At 56.4% G+C, this 18520-nt stretch overlaps 9 protein-coding genes across 9 annotated transcripts; 4 read left to right on the forward strand and 5 right to left on the reverse strand.

The window, feature by feature from the left end:
- Window positions 1-71: 71 nt before the first annotated feature.
- On the reverse strand, window positions 72-2925 carry CCMA1212_009140 (uncharacterized protein; the record flags this gene model as incomplete). The annotated part of the gene is made up of 8 exons (XM_073706238.1): window positions 72-537; window positions 656-1009; window positions 1095-1429; window positions 1509-1807; window positions 1924-2369; window positions 2481-2599; window positions 2677-2700; window positions 2872-2925. 8 exons carry the CDS (start codon window positions 2923-2925, stop codon window positions 72-74), a joined length of 2097 nt encoding a protein of 698 aa, XP_073555318.1.
- Window positions 2926-3858: 933 nt separating this feature from the next.
- On the reverse strand, window positions 3859-5280 carry CCMA1212_009141 (Zuotin; the record flags this gene model as incomplete). Its single annotated transcript, XM_073706239.1, has 2 exons — window positions 3859-4899; window positions 4984-5280. 2 exons carry the CDS (start codon window positions 5278-5280, stop codon window positions 3859-3861), a joined length of 1338 nt encoding a protein of 445 aa, XP_073555319.1.
- Window positions 5281-5603: 323 nt separating this feature from the next.
- On the forward strand, window positions 5604-6070 carry CCMA1212_009142 (Mitochondrial zinc maintenance protein 1; the record flags this gene model as incomplete). Its single annotated transcript, XM_073706240.1, has 3 exons — window positions 5604-5658; window positions 5719-5904; window positions 5970-6070. The coding sequence occupies 3 exons, from the start codon at window positions 5604-5606 to the stop codon at window positions 6068-6070; spliced, it is 342 nt and encodes a 113-aa protein (XP_073555316.1).
- Window positions 5697-5912, reverse strand: CCMA1212_009143 (uncharacterized protein; the record flags this gene model as incomplete). The annotated part of the gene is made up of 1 exon (XM_073706241.1): window positions 5697-5912. One exon carries the CDS (start codon window positions 5910-5912, stop codon window positions 5697-5699), a length of 216 nt encoding a protein of 71 aa, XP_073555317.1.
- Window positions 6071-6331: 261 nt separating the features above from the next.
- Window positions 6332-7515, reverse strand: CCMA1212_009144 (uncharacterized protein; the record flags this gene model as incomplete). Its single annotated transcript, XM_073706242.1, has 2 exons — window positions 6332-7312; window positions 7378-7515. 2 exons carry the CDS (start codon window positions 7513-7515, stop codon window positions 6332-6334), a joined length of 1119 nt encoding a protein of 372 aa, XP_073555277.1.
- Window positions 7516-8551: 1036 nt separating this feature from the next.
- CCMA1212_009145 (uncharacterized protein) lies at window positions 8552-9936 on the forward strand (the record flags this gene model as incomplete). Its single annotated transcript, XM_073706243.1, has 3 exons — window positions 8552-8855; window positions 8949-9305; window positions 9361-9936. The coding sequence occupies exons 1-3, from the start codon at window positions 8652-8654 to the stop codon at window positions 9934-9936; spliced, it is 1137 nt and encodes a 378-aa protein (XP_073555278.1). The 5' UTR covers window positions 8552-8651.
- Window positions 9937-10920: 984 nt separating this feature from the next.
- On the forward strand, window positions 10921-12295 carry CCMA1212_009146 (Pyruvate dehydrogenase E1 component subunit beta; the record flags this gene model as incomplete). Its single annotated transcript, XM_073706244.1, has 2 exons — window positions 10921-11360; window positions 11537-12295. The coding sequence occupies exons 1-2, from the start codon at window positions 10968-10970 to the stop codon at window positions 12293-12295; spliced, it is 1152 nt and encodes a 383-aa protein (XP_073555320.1). The 5' UTR covers window positions 10921-10967.
- Window positions 12296-13072: 777 nt separating this feature from the next.
- CCMA1212_009147 (uncharacterized protein) lies at window positions 13073-16997 on the forward strand (the record flags this gene model as incomplete). Its single annotated transcript, XM_073706245.1, has 2 exons — window positions 13073-16210; window positions 16317-16997. 2 exons carry the CDS (start codon window positions 13073-13075, stop codon window positions 16995-16997), a joined length of 3819 nt encoding a protein of 1272 aa, XP_073555321.1.
- A 644-nt stretch (window positions 16998-17641) lies between these two features.
- On the reverse strand, window positions 17642-18332 carry CCMA1212_009148 (Vacuolar protein-sorting-associated protein 46; the record flags this gene model as incomplete). Its single annotated transcript, XM_073706246.1, has 2 exons — window positions 17642-17914; window positions 17988-18332. The coding sequence occupies 2 exons, from the start codon at window positions 18330-18332 to the stop codon at window positions 17642-17644; spliced, it is 618 nt and encodes a 205-aa protein (XP_073555275.1).
- Window positions 18333-18520: the final 188 nt, after the last annotated feature.

Consider the following 18520-nt stretch of genomic DNA (forward strand, 5'->3'; position numbering starts at 1 on the left):
ATCATACCGAATATCGTCGCTGCATCTGCTGCGGCTCATATCCAACAGCCTATCCAAAGCGTCCAGAACCCTCACAGCTCGTCATCGGGCTGCATCCATCTATGAGACTCAATCTGCGACAAGTCCTCCTCCAGAAGGCCGATCATGTTGCGGCTGCCTACAAACCAATCCGCAAGCTGCGCCACCTGGTCACTGCCCTGCATAGGCGCCCCCGCGTCGGTGGTGTCCGCGTTGGCCATGGCTTGATCGTCGTTGGGGATGAAGCCCAGCTGGCTCAAGTACATCTCGAATTCATCTCCTATGGAAATGGAGTTTTCACTTTGCTGCTGCTGGCCCTTGGCTTCTACATAGAACGTGGCAATGTCGCACATGACCCGGCAGAGACGGTAGAGCTTATCAATGGGCTCCGAGAGCCCTCTTGCGCCCTCGAGGGAATCGACAAAGTCCTGGAGGACCCTGAGGTCTACCAGCGAAGCCGTCTCAATGACGTAGCAGAAGAGAACGAAGAACGGGGCGAATGGCGTCAATAAGAGGTTCCTGTTCAGTGGGGGAGACACACGGTCAGCAATTCGGGACTCAACAAAGGCGGTTCGTTGTTTTGCTTTCTGGTATCTGGCAAGATCTGGCTTCAACGAGGCTGAGACTCATTTCTTACCAGTGGATGTACATGGACCGCATGTACGTGCTAATGTCCATGAATCGAACACACTCCTGGTGCGTCCTCATTGCGTGACGGGCCGCATCTAAGCATTCGTCGCAGAATCTCGTGATGGAGTTTTCCGGAGCCGGTATGACGCGGTAGATGAGCGTCTTGGTGACGTAAAACTGCACCTCGTCGCCCTTGATGAAGACGTCGACGACGTCCGAAGTACCTATCGACTTGAGGAGTGTGTACACCTTCTCTCGCGTCTCGTCCGTCTCAACTTCTAGGCGGCTGCATTCTGCGGCCAGGGCTCGAGCTCGTTGGATCAGATCTGACTGAGGGCTTGCCAGAGCGACTGGGCTGTATCTGCAAGGGGCAACAGTCATTAGCGAGCTTTTTTTTCCTGCCAAACTGCAAACGGGCTCCTTCATCCTGCGACTACACCACTCACAATTGTTCGTAGATTCGGCTCTGCAGGCTGCTAATCTCAACCCACAGCGTCGGGAACGTGGTAGACGTCAAATGGTCGAAGCCGTTGACCTCGAACTCCCGTTTGATATCGATATCGCACTCTGCTATGACCGACGCCCGTCCAAGCCTGAGGCCCAGGCCCTTGTCCAGAGTATACACATGCCAGAAGATGACCTTCTTTTGCTGAGCAACCTGCGGGGGGTCGTTCCGGAGAGACTCGGTACGATGGTAGCCGCCTGCTTGACACAGCCAGGCCGCCATAGTGATGAGATGCCACGCCACCGAGGGTCGGGAGACGTCGATGGCATAGAGGCACTAGAGTCGTCGAATTGTATCAGCACATCACAAATCCATCACGCATACAACAAGCTATGTTACTGAGAAGCACACTCACCCCAAGCAGCAGAGCCTGCACATTCTCAATCTTCGGAGACAGAAACAGCGGGAAGTTGGCCAGCGTCGTCTCGAGATTCGTCTTGCAGATGGTCACGTACGAGTTGTACTCTTCGCGCAGTGCCTCGTCCTTGGCCAGCGAGTGCTGCTCCACGAAGAGGTTGTACAGCATGGCGTTGACCACGGCAAAGGTGGCGTCTGAAAAGTCTTCGGCGGGGAAGTAGACGGTGCGGCACAGGTCGGCAAAGTCCTTGATACCGACGAGGGTGCAGAGGATGGTGAAGAAGGTGGGAGGGGCGGCTGGATGAGCGTGGTTTGAGTCAGATTGCATGTCTCTTTTTGTTCAACCTTTCCCGGCCTTTCCCAAAAAATAGGAGGAAGTCATGCTCGGAGCCGGTGTTTGGCTTGTTGCATACCTTTGACATGCTTCAACAGGGCAACCACCGTTGCCATAGGGGGCATGGGCAGCTTGCTCACACCCCCTGGAGGCACCGGCTGCTGCAGAGGAAATCGAGGCCCGTGACTGATGGAGCGGTGCTTTTGCAACTCAACAAGCTGGCTCAGGTTGGCGAGAGCCGTCTCCATCTTGGGATTCACAGCCGGTAGGGGCGCTTTCTGGACAGCGCGCTCGAGGAATTCGCTCGCAAAGGTCGTGTGGACGGTCAGGCCCGAGTCGCCGCCTAGGACGGACTCCTCGTCGGAGCTGTCATAGTCGGCGGTTGAAGTGGTGGCTGGCACGGCGGGGTCTGTCTGTGGCGTGTGGATGAACCTCGAGGCGTCTGTGGTGGTTGAGGACGATATGTTCTTGAGGAGACTCTCAATGTTGGCGAGGCGGGCTTCAATCCGGTCAATCTTCTTCTCACTTTGAGAGGTTCATACGATGTCGAGTCAGCAGAGATGATGAGTTGAGACGCATCAAACGTTCATGCAAGGATGAGAATGAAGCTGGAGATGCAGGGGGAGGGCAACTCACTACTGCGACGAGATGAGGACCCGTTGGCGAAGCTCCTTGGGCCGTTGCCACGCAGTCGAGGTGCAACGTCTTTCGGCCGTTACGCAGTTGGAACACGGGTCGTTTTTGTCACAGCGGATCTTGAAGAGACCGTGTTGAGCTCAGCGACCGAGTTCATGGGTGAAGAATGACAAGATACTTTGATGGGCTCACTCACCTTGCGTTGACGACACTGGTCACACTATTTCACATAAGGGAGACGTGCTTGTCAGCTGTATATGAATCAACCAATTAACGAATCTCTTCGACTCCATCTTACAGTATCATCTCGCCAAGAAGCCGAGACTGATATGCAGTCTATACCTTGTTCCTAGCTGAGTTCACGTGCAAAGAAGAATCAGAATGCACTTACAGCCTTGCGGAGCGCTCGTGCGTCGGTGGCCGCGGACGGCGCGAGATTCTGCATTGTTCTTATTGCCAAAGATGTTGTTGGTTGTCGGATTATATAAGAGGCTGTAGCTCTCCCTCTCTAGGGCCGTACTTCAGGAGATTCAACGTCGATCCGTGACTCTTTTCTTTACCTCCTGTATCGATGATTGATTATTATTTCCGTGCAGGACAAGAAGATGGATGAGAGGAAGACGAGGAGTGTCGGTTCTAGGGCTTCACTAGAGGGTACGGATGATGCTTGTTGCTTGCCAGTATCTTCAGTGAAAATCTACAGGTACTCGAGATTGGGGTCGATATCAGGGTCCGAGACAAACCAAGCACAAAAGAATTTTCCAACAAAGCTGTCTTCTAATCCCTGGACTAAGACGGCAAAGATGCAGAGGCTGGTGGCCGAGAAATGAGAGACCAAGGCTAAACGGATTGCAGCGGAGAATAAACTTGAGTGGCATTGATGTATGTACCTACTCATGCATGCGTCGTGTGAGGCGAGGTACATGGACAACGGTTCGGATTATTCGGGATCCGCGGGGGCCGAGAGAGGCTGAGGACTTACGTACATGTACAGCCTTGGCGATGGTTGGGATATACGATACTAGGTAGTCATGAACATTTTGAGTCTTCCCGTGGGATTTGAAGGATTCGCATCAAGCTGGCATATTTGTTAGGATTTGCTATCAGCTGATGTTCATCAACAGCCGGTAGACTGTGTCAAATCACAGCTCATGGTATAAGTGATGAGAACTATGGCCGCGTGCTTGATACATAGAGGGGGCCTCTCATGGATTTCATACCTAGGTAGTTATACAGACCCCAAGGAAGTATTGATCACAGTATACAATTAAAATCAGTGCAAAGATGTTCAAAAGTTCGCTTTGAAATCGAATCTAGTTGCCATCAGTCTAATGTGCTTTTAAATTCTATATCCCGTCACCTCCGTCCCAAGACCCGTCTACGCCAGCGTCTTGACATCGCCCTCCTTCAGCTTGCCCGCATCAACCAGCCTCTTCACCTCGGCACTCCAGACACCCTTGATCTCATCCGCCACCGTCAGACCGTTAAGCTTTCCGGCAAGAGCAGCAATCTCATCGGCGTCAATCTTGCCCTGCACCAGCTCGACATCGCCCAGGACGGCATCGATCTGGGCGGCAGAGGCGTCGCCAGAGGCAAAGTAGTTGGCGTCCTTGACGGAGCCCTTGAGCACACGCTTGTTCTTCTTGAGGGCGTTCTTGGCCGCCTCCTTGGCCTTCTTGCCGGCCTCGCGGTCGGCCTTTGCGGCGGCTTCGGCGTCGGCCTTGGCCTTCTCCTCGGCCTCCTTCTTGGCCTTGGCCTCCTCGGCAGCCTTCTTCTCGGCAGCCTCCTTCTCGAGCTTCTTCTTGTTCTTGGCGGCGTTGGCCTCCTGTCGGAAGCGCTTGATGCGCTCGTCGCCGGCGGAGGCGTCGTCCAGCAGCTTGCGCAGGCGGGCGTTGTCCTCGGCCTTCTTCTTCTTGCGCGAGTTTGCGTTCTTGCGCTCGACGTGGCGCTTGTGGTCGCGGCTCTCGCCGTCGTCGGGGACGTCCTCGTCCAGGTACTCAAAGGACCGCCAGCTGTCAAAGTTGTACCAGAAGTTGTAGAACTCGTCGACGTGCTCCTTGGTGGAGTTTGCGTCGCCAAAGGTCGGCACCGGGTGGATCTTGGAGAAGCGGGCCTCGGACTTGAAGACCTTGCCCCAGAGCTTGTAGTAGTCGCCCTTTTGCAGCTGCTTCTTGGTGGGCGGCTCGACGTCGGCCTCCTCGTCCACGGAGTCGAACTGGCGGCGCTTGACGGGGTCGAGCAGCACGTCGGTGGCCTTCTGGATGCACTTGAAGAACTGGTCGTCCTCGGTGCGGCCCGAGGCGGCCTTCTTGTCGGGGTGGTGCTTGAGCACCTTCTTGCGGTGGGCCTTCTTGATCTGCTCCTCGGTGGCCTTGTAGCGGTACTTGGACAGGCCGAGCACCTTGTAGTGGTCTTGGGTCTGCGTTGGTTGGTGTCTCTCGTTAGCACGATCCTTTGACATGATGACACCAACTTGAGATGGAATGCATCACGTCCAACCCACCTTCCAGTCCTTGGCCTGCAGCTGCAGCATCATGGGGTCCTCGGGCTCGCTCTCCTCGCCATCGTCGACGTCCTCGACGTTCTTGGCGCTCTCCTGGGCCTGGATCCGGTCGTCCTCGGAAAAGGTGCGCTTGTGACGGGCTCGGCGGGCGTGAGCCAGGAAGTGCGGTCCGACAGGCTCGATGCTGCGCTGGACGGCGCCCGACAGCTTGCCAACGGCCTTGAAGTCCTTGTCGGCGCTCCAGCCCTCGGGCAGGGCGGGCAGCGGAAGAGTGACAACCTGACTGACGGAAGCCATTGTGACTACGATTGAGACAATGACGGCAGTTTTGGGGTTGAGGAACGAAGGAGGAAGAGAAACGGCTCGACTAAAGGCGTTGAGGCAATCTCCAGTTTTTTTCTTTTTTTTTCTTTGCTCCCACCTAAACCAATGGCGGGGCTTCTTGAGCCAGCGGTCGGTTAGCGGAAGGCGGCAGAACCGGGCCTCCGTTCTTTATGGTTGAGCCTCCACTGTAAAAGCATCTCGATATTGAACCAAGTCTGCGTGATTGTGCAATTCTCTCTGTTTTCTATTTCTTCTCCTTTTTTAAATACAGCAAGCCCAATCAATTACTCGACACAATGTCATTGGCGGCCTATCGAAATCTTCTGCGCGCTGCGCGAATCGCCTTTCAGGGTAGGTTGCGCAAGCACAGAGAGAAATCCTCACGATCCTCAGCGAGGCTGACTTGACCAGGCGACGTCCACGTCCTCTCCGCTGCCCAAACCCAGATCCGACAGGGCTTCCAGGAGAATCGCGCCCTCGACTCTACTTCCAGCATCGAGTCCGCCATTAAGCACGCCGAAGACGTGGCCACGATCTTGCGGCAAAACGTCGTCCAGGGCCGAAAGATGGACAACAAAGGCGACGATCATACGTACAGTGAGCATGGCCCTACAAAGGAACAGCTGTTACATTATCATCACCATGCTGACGCCGCTAAACAGAGCTCCGCATCCACGAACATACCGAGCGAGGCGACAACGACAGCATATTGACGGCAGGCAACGGAAAGAGCGCCAGCGGCGGAGGCTGTGGATGCAAATGAGGCAGCTTGTGTATGTCCCACTGTAAAACAAATCTGTACCATTACTAGACTCATGATACCCTCCAATCCAATGCCACACGATAGATTGGCCATTCCACCTGCTCAATTCCGCGAAATCTACAAAGACGGAGCAACAGATATCCTTTGTATCCTCCCTATAGCACCCCAACGCCAAGACCGTGACGTGAACAATAAGCAGATGAGAGAAAAGAATAAGCGCCATGAAGAAGAGACTAATACAGGAGAGGTTTGGACGCCCTTCTACTCTCCAGCCAGACTGGCATAGCTGGGCGTGTCCTCCGCACCGGGAGGCGGCGCCGCAGCAGCTGCACGATTCGCCGCGCTGGGCTGCTGGCCCGATTCCAGGGCACGCTGCTGCTGTGGTCTGTTCTGGCGGATGCGGGCATCCTGCAGCATCTGATAGCGCTGCTCACGGTCCATGGTTCCAATCGCCTTTGGCTGTCCCCAGCGGATCCTCAGCGGGCATCCGGCAATCACCGCCCTGCCCTGGCATGCGGCCGCTGCCTTCTCAGCCGCCTCCCTCGTCTCGTAGTTGATAAACGCGCAGTGGGACATGTGAGAGCACACCAGGCTCTTGATCTTGCCGTGGACCTTGAAGAAGTCGCGAATCTTGTGCTCGGGCAGATCGTCCTCGACGCCTGTGACGAAAAGCGACATGATGTTGGGGTCATCCGGTGGCAGCCAGTCCTTGGGGCTCGGGGGCAGCTGTGCCGCGCTGGGGAATGCCGGTCGGCCTCGTCCCCGACCTCCAGGCCGCGCGCCTGCAGCAGCTGCGGCCCTCGAGTCTCGAGTTCGGATTGGGCCTGGGCCTCCTACGCCGGCTCCTACTGCAGGGTTCCCGCCAGCTCTCGCACCGGCCAGTTCTGACTCGTCCACGGTCCTTCCCTTGCGAAAGTAGGGCTTGCTGTTGGCCAGACGCCGCAAAAGCTCGCGGGCCTTGTCGTCCGTCTTCTCGTACTCCTCCGTTCCCGCCTTGCCCTCCTCAATCAGCTTCTCGTTGTTCTGCGCAAAGTACTCTCTGTTGACGTCGGACGTCGGGCCGGGGGCGATCATCTTGAGTGCGGTATCGCGGACGTTGATGGGCAGCCCGAAGCTGAGGTCCAGCATGCAGCTCTGGCAGCAGTTCTTGAGGCGAGCGCACGTCAGGCACACGTTGGTCCGCCTCTTGCGGCCCTGTGCGCGCTCAGCAGCCCAGCTGAAGACGGTAAACGGTCGCGTACACTGACGAAGCCGGTTAGCACACGGATACGATCATTGACAGAGAATACCAGGCGACGGCGACTTACCAGTTTGCACTCAGCGCCGTAGTCTTCCTTGAGCATCTTGACGTATGGGTTCTCGGGCAGGCAGTTTTCGCAGACGGAGGGAAAGTCGGTCGTCTCCCATCCCGACCGGTTGAGGTCCTGCTTGATCTGGGGCGGCATGACGGGCAATGACCTGCCGTATTCGATTGTCGATGCCTGTCTGTGGGTGTGAGGAAGAGATGACCTTGTGCTGGTGGGCAAGTTCGCAAGCTGCAAACCCAAGATCGCGACGAGCAAAATCTAGGTGGAGACTTTGACGCAGCCCGCCCCGAAGCTTGTTACATAAGCCATGATTGATGTTGGAATCTTATCGATAAAGCGCCACTGCGTATTGCAAAGCAAAGAAAAGTGGTGACTAATACTAACCTTGAAGTTCTAGGTAATCGAGCGGCTCAGGAACTTCTAGGCTCTAAATGACGCCTTCCAGAAGCATGCCAGAAATCGCCATGATTTGCACGTGCTGAGGAATCGGCACGCAGATATGTATTCGTCCGTGAACCAAACTGAACACCAATTTCGGGATACACGAGCCCATTGCAACATCAACCCAGGCTTCAGCTCTTAGTAAGAACAGCGAATAGTACCTAGCAGGCACTAGACGCAGCTTATACGCGTATTTCGAGAGATTGGTGCTTGGCTCCGCAGATAATCGTCCCCTAATATGGAGTTTCTGCCGCACAGTTCCGGTCGTTAGCACGCAAATAAGAGCAACTGGCACCTTAGTAGCCGGCCGGAGGAACACACCGCAAGAGAACCCTCGGAGGGAATGGAAGGCGGGAAAAAAAGAGGCGCATGCAGGGCAGCCCAATCCGAGCTCGCGTTCGTATTCGCACACCGCGGGGATTTTCACCGCCTACCACTTGCAGGCAAATGCGGCCTCGATCCAGCCAACCAAAGGGCCAAATTCCACTTCTAGTGCGATATCACAAGCCCAGAATTAGGATTGGAGATTGGCGTTTGCCGTTTCGTCAGGGGTAAAAAATAGGTAGAGACGCGGACAGAAGTCCCATGAAATTGCTTGCTGTTCACGATTTGATGCCGACGTGAGAGGACAACGCATAAAAGCCCCCCCATCTCCGCTCATTCGCGTGGCCCCAGAATCGCCATCTTTTTCTTTCGTCCGTCTTCGTTCTGTGCCGTCTTTCTCCCTGCTCTCTTCAATTCTCTCCTTGACCCTATTTTTCACGCAACTAATAGAGAGTTTTACTGCTATTCATTCTCTTCTCTTCTAATTCTACTCCCAGCCATCATTCAACATGGCGCCTGCAGCTCTCGAGAAGGAGGACAAGGCGCGAGATGCCGCCTTCAACAAGGCCCTGCACGGCAACTCGGCCAAGGCCAAGGGCGGCATTGCTGCCATGTTCTCCAAGGGCGCCGACGCGAAGAAGGCTGCCGTGGACGAGTACTTTAAGCACTGGGACAACAAGCCCGCTGAGAACGAGACGGCAGAGGAGCGAGCCGTGAGTTGCCCCCTTATGTCCCGCAGCCTCCTGCCTCCTGAAAGCAGAGGCGAATTGACCGACTGAGTATCAATTCTGACTTGAACGCAACAGAAACGAACGGCCGAGTATGCCACTCTGACGAGGCACTACTACAACTTGGCGACGGATCTGTACGAGTACGGCTGGGGCCAGTCCTTCCACTTCTGCCGCTTCTCCAAAGGCGAGCCCTTCTACCAGGCCATTGCTCGTCACGAGCACTATCTGGCGCACACCATCGGCATCAAGGAGGGCATGAAGGTGCTTGACGTCGGCTGCGGTGTCGGCGGCCCTGCCCGTGAGATTGCAAAGTTCACCGGCTGCCACGTCACCGGCCTGAACAACAACGACTACCAGATCGACCGAGCCACCCACTATGCCGAGAAGGAGGGCCTCTCCAAGCAATTGGCCTTTGTCAAGGGCGACTTCATGGTATGTTCTGGCATTGACATTGGACCGTTCTTCTTTCCCGCTAACGCCCCCCTAGCAAATGTCGTTCCCTGAGAACACCTTTGACGCTGTCTACGCCATCGAGGCCACCGTCCACGCCCCCTCTCTGGAGGGCATCTACAGCCAGATCTTCCGCGTGCTCAAGCCCGGCGGCGTCTTTGGCGTCTACGAGTGGCTCATGACCGATGACTACGACAACAACAACCTGCACCACCGCGAGATCCGCCTCGGAATCGAGCAGGGCGACGGCATCTCCAACATGTGCAAGGTGTCCGAGGCCCTGGACGCCATGCGCGCCGCAGGCTTCGAGCTGCTGCGACACGAGGATCTGGCCGACCGGCCCGACCCTCTTCCCTGGTACTGGCCTCTGTCCGGCGAATTGAGATACATTCAGTCGGTCGGAGACATCTTCACCATTGTCCGCATGACCACTTGGGGCCGCACCATTGCCCACAACCTGGCTGGTCTGCTGGAGAAGGTCGGCCTTGCCCCTGCCGGCACTAAGAAGACGGCCGACAGCCTGGCTCTTGCGGCCGACTGCCTGGTTGCCGGTGGCCGCGAGCACCTGTTCACGCCCATGTACCTGATGGTTGGCCGCAAGCCCGCCGCTTAGATGCAGAAAAATGCGTCTGCAGATGGGAAACGATGACGTAAAACAGACAGAAGGGGATCAGCAACTGATACCATCTTGGATTTTTGATACCTCGATCGATGTGGAAGGATGAAGCGACCCCAGGAAGAGGGCGTTACCTACTAAGGGGATATAAAACAAAAGCGGCGTCGAGCATGGTTATTTGGACGGGACGATGATGCAATTTGGCCTGATGACACGAACGGCCCATTTATGTACGCATATGTAATGGCTATAGCCAAGATGCGAGCTGCATCTTTATAATAATTCTGCCTTTTCTAGCATTCCATGACTGGCCACCAACGCTCGTGAGATGCCCGTCTTTTGTCACCACTGCGTCTGCGCAATTACATGTGCCTTATCGTACAAGATCATGTTGTACCAACACAGGAACGGACGGAGCAACTCAGTTGGAGTCTGTTGGAGACGAAGAGAAACTCAATTGAAATCTGACATTCAAGCTCAAGAGTCCAAATGATCAACCTTTCCCCCTTGTGATGCTGCTGATCTAACAACCAATTCGCCCTTCTGATTCGACAGCCTCTCGCTTTATCGCGGTCGAAACCAAACTCCGGCAGCGGAGAGCATCGGGATGCCCCTCTTAGTCAGCAAGACAGGCCGCAGTTGCCCCTCCCCAACAACTTGAACCCGTCACCTACAGGCGGGTTCAGCGCCCACGTCCCGCTGTGAGGCCCCTGGCCGTTAGTGGCAACAGCGCTGTAGCTCTGCAAGGAAACCCCCCCAAAGGAATTTGACGGGAGCCCGCGCAGAAAAAAAAAGTTGTGCTTGGGCTCGGAGCCGGAAATTCCCTCTTGGCCATTTTTTGGGGAAGGCCAGAGCAAACCTCCAGCTCAACCGCAAAAAAAATACACACCAACCCTCAACTCCCGCCTCTCGCCTCCCCATCGTCCAGACACAGCAGACGGCACAGCTGTGAGCGGCCGCCGATTCCCCTCTGTCGAACAGATCTCGTGTGTTTCCTCTCCGGCCGATTCTTCGTCCCTCCGCCCGCCATGTCCCGCTTCCTCCGACCCGCAGCCCGTCTGGCTGCCTCGACACGAGCTGCCGCTTCCATCAAGGCGCACGCCGCGCCGTCCCTGTCACAGGCCATTGCCCGCCCCGTCTACTTTGGCGGCTCGTCGCAGAGCAGGTCGTACGCCGAGGGCTCGGGCGTCAAGGAGTACACGGTGCGAGATGCCCTCAACGAGGCGCTGGCCGAGGAGCTCGAGGCCAACCCCAAGGTCTTCATCCTGGGCGAGGAGGTTGCCCAGTACAACGGAGCGTACAAGGTCACAAAGGGTCTGCTGGACCGGTTCGGCGAGAAGCGTGTCATTGACACACCCATCACCGAGATGGGCTTTGCCGGTCTGGCTACCGGTGCTGCCTTGAGCGGCCTGCACCCTGTGGTGAGTTTTTTATACATGCCCCCGATGGCCATGCTGTAACTGCCTTGTTACAGCCGCCATGTCCTTGTCCTTGTCCTATATCCTTGATCTTCTTTCTATGTTCTTCCACTGCATAAGGCATCATTCATTGGGAAACTGTAGTTGGAAATCACTGACACGACTCTCCCACCTGTTAGTGCGAGTTCATGACCTGGAACTTCGCCATGCAGGCCATTGACCACATCGTCAACTCGGCCGCCAAGACCCTCTACATGTCCGGTGGCATCCAGCCCTGCAACATCACCTTCCGTGGCCCCAACGGCTTCGCCGCCGGTGTCGCCGCCCAGCACTCGCAGGACTTCTCTGCCTGGTACGGCAGCGTGCCCGGCCTCAAGGTCGTCTCCCCCTGGAGCGCCGAGGATGCCAAGGGCCTGCTCAAGGCCGCCATCCGCGACCCCAACCCCGTCGTCGTCCTCGAGAACGAGCTCATGTACGGCCAGAGCTTCCCCATGTCCGAGGCCGCCCAGAAGGACGACTTCGTCCTCCCCTTTGGCAAGGCCAAGATTGAGCGCGCCGGCACGGACCTGACCATTGTCTCCCTGTCCCGATGCGTCGGCCAGTCCCTCGTCGCCGCCGAGAACCTCAAGAAGAACTACGGCGTCGAGGCCGAGGTCATCAACCTGCGATCCATCAAGCCCCTGGATCTCGACTCCATCGTCCAGTCCATCAAGAAGACGCACCGTCTGCTTGTCGTCGAGTCCGGCTACCCTGCCTTTGGCGTCGGTGCCGAGATCCTGGCTCTGGCCATGGAGTATGCCTTTGACTACCTTGACGGCCCTGCCCAGCGAGTCACCGGTGCCGAGGTGCCCACTCCCTATGCCCAGAAGCTGGAGGAGATGTCCTTCCCCAACGAGCAGCTGATTGAGCAGTTTGCCGCCAAGATGCTGCGAGTCTAAATTGCCAGCGCAAGTTGAGCAGCAGGGCGGCAATCCTTGCTTCCCATCTAACGAACCCAAAATCAAAGTAAACAGAAAGAGAAAACAAGAAGGAGGGGGGTTGAGGGGGTGGCTATCTGGAGTGGGCGGTATAATATCTCAATGGGGGGAGACTCAAGCTCGGAAGGGGTGTTTCTGGCTTCAGGAGGGAGGAGGTTTCGGGGACGGTAAAGCGCATCTGGCTATGTAGCAATCTGGTTGGACCTCTAGTCACAAAATCTCGATAGACGGACGGAGAGGAAAATAATGCACCTGTACTCTAATCACCTCTGCGCTTTTCTCATACACGCCATTTGCCGTGTCATACCGTTGTGAAAGGCATGGAACGGTGTCTTGTTTCGTCAAGAGGCAATGGACTCGCCTTTATTGGCTTCAGAAAGAGCCTGAACCAGCCAACAGCCCGTCGAGCAATCTCTTGTGTCTGTCCAGATTATCATAAATTGATCATCTTTCGACGCTTAAAATCCGTATCATAGCAGTGGCCCAATCAGGCCTTGTTTGCATCATGGTCCAACAGAGCTGCCCAGACCCGCATTTCCGTTAGCGGGGCAATTTCAACCTCCAAGCTGGGCAGCCTCGACAGCTTCGTCAATGATTCAAACTCCAACCTCTACACACTTCGTTGTCCAGCCAAAACTTCATCAACCTCCAATACAAAAATCAGATAAAAACACCACAAGAAACAGCAGAAACTCTAGACAGCCGGAAAGACTGCTGCATCTCCAGCCGCTCTCCGCCATGGCTGGCATCGATGCCCTGCTCATCTCTCAGGAAGAGGGCACCTCCAGCTCTGGACTCAAGAAACGGCGGCTTCCAGACCCCCAAGAGCTGAAGCAGCGCCTGGAAAATGAGCTCCTAATGCCCTCCCACGAGTTTTCCACCGAGTGGCTGGACCGCCTGCAGCAGCGATGGGACTTTGAGGCCGACTACACGGATCTCTTCAGGATTGCTCCGCCCCAGACTCGCACCCTGACGAGGTTCCTGCGCCACGGGCTCGAGGGCCGCGTGACGGGATACAAGAACGTCACGGTGCCCATGAGCGGCGCCACGGCAAAGAACTCGACCAGTCTTCTCCGGAAGCCAGCTAGCAGGGCCGATTTCGTGAGGGGCGCCGCTGGGTTCTTCCCCTTTGCGCCGGGCGGGCTGGAGGGCATCGAGGCTACCGCGGCCTTGGAGGACCAGATTCATGCAGGCACTGCTGCTGCCGAAGACGCCGCCGCGGGAAGCAAGCTGGAGCGGGTGATTCAGCTGGGCGATGAGGGAGGACTTCTGCAGACTGCCCCTGGAATGACCCGCGGCATCGACTTTGCCAAGAAGACGGGCTTGGATGCCGATGCTGCTGAGGCAATCAAGCAGGAGCTCGAGGAGGACCCAGAAGAGGCAAAGGAAGCCAGCGTGGAGGTTTCGGCGCCAGCTGCTGACGCCTCTGGAGACTCGGCGGAAGACGAGGAAAACGGAGACGACATTGACGACCTGCTGCCCGTCGAGTTTCCATCTCTCGAGCCGCACGGTATCCTCGCAGCCTCCAGCGCCAAAAAGGCAGGCCGTGAGTGGGCGCACATGGTCGACATCAAGCACGACATGCCCAACTTTAGAGAGCTCGTCCCCGACATGGCTCGAGAATGGCCCTTTGAGCTGGACACGTTCCAGAAGGAGGCCGTGTATCATCTGGAGAATGGCGACTCCGTCTTTGTGGCAGCTCACACGTCGGCCGGAAAGACTGTCGTGGCCGAGTACGCCATTGCTCTGGCGGCCAAGCACATGACCAAGGCCATCTACACATCGCCCATCAAGGCCCTCAGCAACCAAAAGTTCCGCGACTTTCGGCAGGAGTTTGACGAGGTTGGCATCCTGACGGGTGACGTCCAGATCAACCCGGAGGCCAGCTGCCTCATCATGACGACGGAGATTCTGCGCAGCATGCTGTACCGTGGTGCAGACTTGATTCGCGATGTCGAGTTTGTCATCTTCGACGAGGTGCACTATGTCAACGACTACGAGCGCGGTGTCGTGTGGGAAGAGGTCATCATCATGCTGCCTGAGCACATTTCCCTCATCCTGCTGTCGGCCACCGTCCCCAACACGCACGAGTTTGCCTCTTGGGTTGGTAGAACCAAGCAACGAGACATCTACGTCATCTCTACGGCCAAGAGACCCGTTCCCCTCGAGCACTATCTTTGGGCTGGCAAGAACATTCACAAGATTGTGGATGCGGACAAGAAGTTCCTGGAGAGCGGTTGGAAGGATGCGCACAAGGCAACGCAGAGCAAGGAAAAGGCACCCGCCGCTACCAACACTGTCGCCATGAGGGGAGGCAACTCTCAAGGAAACCAGCGAGGGGGAGCAGGAGGACGAGGCGGCGCCCAGAGGGGAGGCCAGCAGCAACGCGGAGGTCGTGGAGGCGGCCAGCAGAGAGGCCGAGGAGGCCCCCCTCGAGCCAGTCACACCCCTGGCCACATGGGACGTGCCGGAAACCCTGGCGGACGGACATCGGCTGCCCAGGACAAGAACATTTGGGTGCACATGGTCCAGTTCCTGCGGAAGCAGGCTCTTCTGCCGGCCTGCATCTTTGTCTTTTCCAAAAAGCGATGCGAGGAGAACGCCGATGCCCTGAGCAACCAAGACTTTTGCACTGCTTCGGAAAAGAGCGCCATCCACATGGTGATTGAGAAGTCCATCGCCCGTCTAAAGCCCGAGGACCGAGTCCTGCCGCAGATCATCAGGCTCCGAGAGCTCCTCGGCAGAGGTATCGCGGTGCATCACGGTGGCTTGCTGCCCATCGTGAAGGAGCTGGTGGAGATTCTGTTCGCTCGAACGCTTGTCAAGGTCTTGTTTGCCACCGAAACGTTCGCCATGGGCCTCAACCTGCCCACTCGAACAGTGGTGTTTTCTGGATACCGCAAGCACGATGGCCATTCGTTCCGCAACCTTTTGCCTGGCGAATACACGCAAATGGCTGGTCGAGCCGGCCGTCGAGGTCTCGACAAGGTCGGCTCAGTCATCATCGTGCCACCGGGCGGCGACGATGTCCCCCCTGTTGCCGAGCTGCGCAGCATGATCCTGGGGGAGCCATCAAAGCTCAAGTCTCAGTTCAGACTGACCTACAACATGATTCTCAACCTCTTGAGAGTGGAAGCGCTCAAAATTGAAGAGATGATCAAGAGGAGCTTTTCCGAACATGCAACGCAGCAGCTTCTCCCAGAGCACGAAAAGGACGTCAAGCTGGCTCAAGCAGATCTTGCCAAGGTCAAGAGGGAGCCCTGCAAGATATGCGACAACGTGGTGGACGAGTGTCACCAGGCCGCCCAGGACTACAAGCGGCTGACGACGGAGCTGTACAAGGGCTTGCTGAAGATTTCCTTTGGGCGAAGGATGTTCTCGCCGCAGCGGCTGGTTGTCTTCAACTGGGACGGCATCCGCACCGCCGGTATCCTCCTCAACGAAGGCATGAGCCCCAAGGGCTCGTTTGAGGACCCCATCCTGCATGTCTGCGCCATCAAGCCGCTTCGGGAGCGTCGCGACATCACGGACCAGCTGCCCTTCATCCCCGCGTTCCGCAAGTACATGCAGAAGCTTCCCCAGGGCAAGAGGCGTCTTACTACTAAGAATATGTTTGTGCCCCTGAGCGATGTCGAGTGCCTTACCAAGTGGGTTCTCAAGGGAGTCATCCCGGAGATTTTCAGGGGAGGTGCTCCCGCACACGAAGCCCTCGACAAGATCCAGGAGATCTGCTCGTCTTGGGATGACCGGTGGGACGAGATAGACATGGGCAAGGTGAAGAGCTTGCCGCTGCAGGAGCTGATGGAGCAGCGATGGCAGCTGTCCAAGACGATGGCCAACTCTCCAGCCTTGCGGTGCCCTGCGTTTTTGAAGCACGTAAGTTTTTGATGATTTTCCTTTCTCAAATGCCTTCCCATTTATTGAACCCACCTCCCTTCAACCCATTTTCTTTTTGGCTCATATGCTAACATGGTTGCGATAGTTTGCCATGTGCCACGATGAGTGGCTCATCACGGAGCACATTGCTCAGCTGAAACAGACCCTTTCGGATCAGAACCTTCAGCTGCTTCCCGACTACGAGCAGCGCGTCCAGGTGCTCAGGGAGCTCGACTTCATCGACGAGTCATCGCGCATCCAGCTCAAGGGCAAGGTGGCCTGCGAGGTTCACTCTGGCGACGAGCTTGTCCTGACGGAGCTCATCCTCGACAACGTGCTGGCCGACTTTGACCCCGCCGAGATTGCGGCCCTCTTATCTTCGTTTGTGTTCCAAGAGAAGACGCTGACGGAGCCTACCCTGACCGGCAACCTGGAGCGTGGACGTGATACTATCATTGCCATTTCCGAAAAGGTCAACGACGTGCAGACGAGGCTGCAGGTGATCCAGTCGAGCGAGGACTCCAACGACTTTGTGTCCAGGCCGCGGTTCGGCCTGATGGAGGTGGTGTACGAGTGGGCCAGAGGCATGAGCTTCAAGAACATCACGGCGCTGACGGACGTGCTCGAGGGCACCATTGTCCGGACGATTACGCGGCTGGACGAGACGTGCCGGGAGGTGAAGAACGCGGCGAGGATCATTGGCGACCCGGAGCTGTATCAGAAGATGCAGCAGGCGCAGGAGATGATCAAGAGGGACATCACGGCGGTGGCGAGCTTGTACATGTGAATTGGGGCAATGGCGCGTTTATTTGGCTTTCTGCATTTTTTTTTTTTTTTTGCATGGAATGCACAAGGGGTCATTTTGCAATTAGACTTGCAGGGCGCATCATGTCCAAACGCATGGAATGAGCCGGGATTTGATACGATACCAATGAGACGCAAAATAGGGGCTATAGAGGCGCCATAGGATGGCAGCGTATGTATGTCTGTATGTAGGTAGGACTGCGTGTTTGCGTTATACGGATGTATGAAACAGAATCAAGTTCCCGAGGCAACAAAAGAGAGAATGCACAAGAGTCAAGTTCAAGGTTGCAGCTCTACTTGTTGTTAGAAGTCCAACATGATCTGGATCCCAGCCATTTCGAATCCATCCGGCACAAGCATTCTTTGCCCCAAACGCCACAACTCCCTTGTCCAAAGTGATAAGAAAAGATGAGACCAGAGAAGCGAGGGATGTATCAGAAGTGTAGCCGCCAGATAAGTCGGTCTCATTCCGTTCCATCAGCGTGTGCATTTATTCGACCGTGGCTTATAGCAAAGAAGCCCAAAGCAAGGAGGGCAACAAAGAAACAAAGAAGACCCGACAAAAAAACAAAAGAGGCAAATCCGCTGTAAATCACAAGAAAATCACAAATCCACCCCCGGGATCGGCTAAGCCCGCAGGGCCCTCAGCCTCTGCTGCAGCTTATCCTCCTCCTCGGCCGACGGCTCGGCGGTCTGCGGCTCGGCGGAGGCGGGCGTGGCCTTGTTGAGCTCGAAGCTGAGCTCGAGCCCGGCGTCGTCGGCCAGCTTGCCGAGCAGCTCGTGGACGGCGTCCTCGCCGACCTGGACCGAGGTGGACTGGGTGATTGCGTCCTGGTAGATGCCGTTTGTCATTGCGTACTCTTCGTTTTGCTGCTTGAACTGCTCCAGGGTGACGAGTGTCTGCGTATCCACGGTCAGTCATTTTACTCAACAAAGAGAGAGATAGATTTGGGGGGGCAACACGGAAACGCACCTTCTCAGGATTGGTATTCTTCTGCGCCAAGTTCATGGTCCGCGACGACGAGGCCATCATGTGCGTCATGCGGTTCATGGCGTTGTTGGCCTGTATCTGGGCGCTCGACAGCTCGGCCATGTCGGCCATCTGGTCCATCTGGGCGGCCAGCGCCTGCTTGGAGAGCAGCACCTTGGCCTTTTGGTAGGCCTTTTGCGTCTCGCCCTTCTTGAGCAGGTCCTGGATCTGCTTGCGGAGTATGGGGTCCTGCTTGGCGGCCTTTTGGGCCTCGCGCCGGGCCTGCTTCGCCTGGAAGCGGGCTTGGAATTCGACCTGCATGTCGCGGGCGAGTTGGCGGTTGGACATGGTTGCCGGGGGGGGGGGGAGGTTGAGGATATGCGGAGGAGCGCTTTGTGTGGTAGCGATGTTTCTTAGGGACTGTGGCTGAGGGAGAGAGTCGGAGGATGGAGGCTGGCGATGTTTGAGATGGTGTCGTTGATTTCCGATGACTTTTTTTTCTCTTCTCTCTCTCTCTCGAGGCTGGAGGTTGGAAT

The sequence above is a fragment of the Trichoderma ghanense genome (assembly GCF_004382785.1).
Source record: "Trichoderma ghanense strain CCMA-1212 chromosome Unknown scaffold_15, whole genome shotgun sequence".
NCBI classification, from domain to species: domain Eukaryota; kingdom Fungi; phylum Ascomycota; class Sordariomycetes; order Hypocreales; family Hypocreaceae; genus Trichoderma; species Trichoderma ghanense.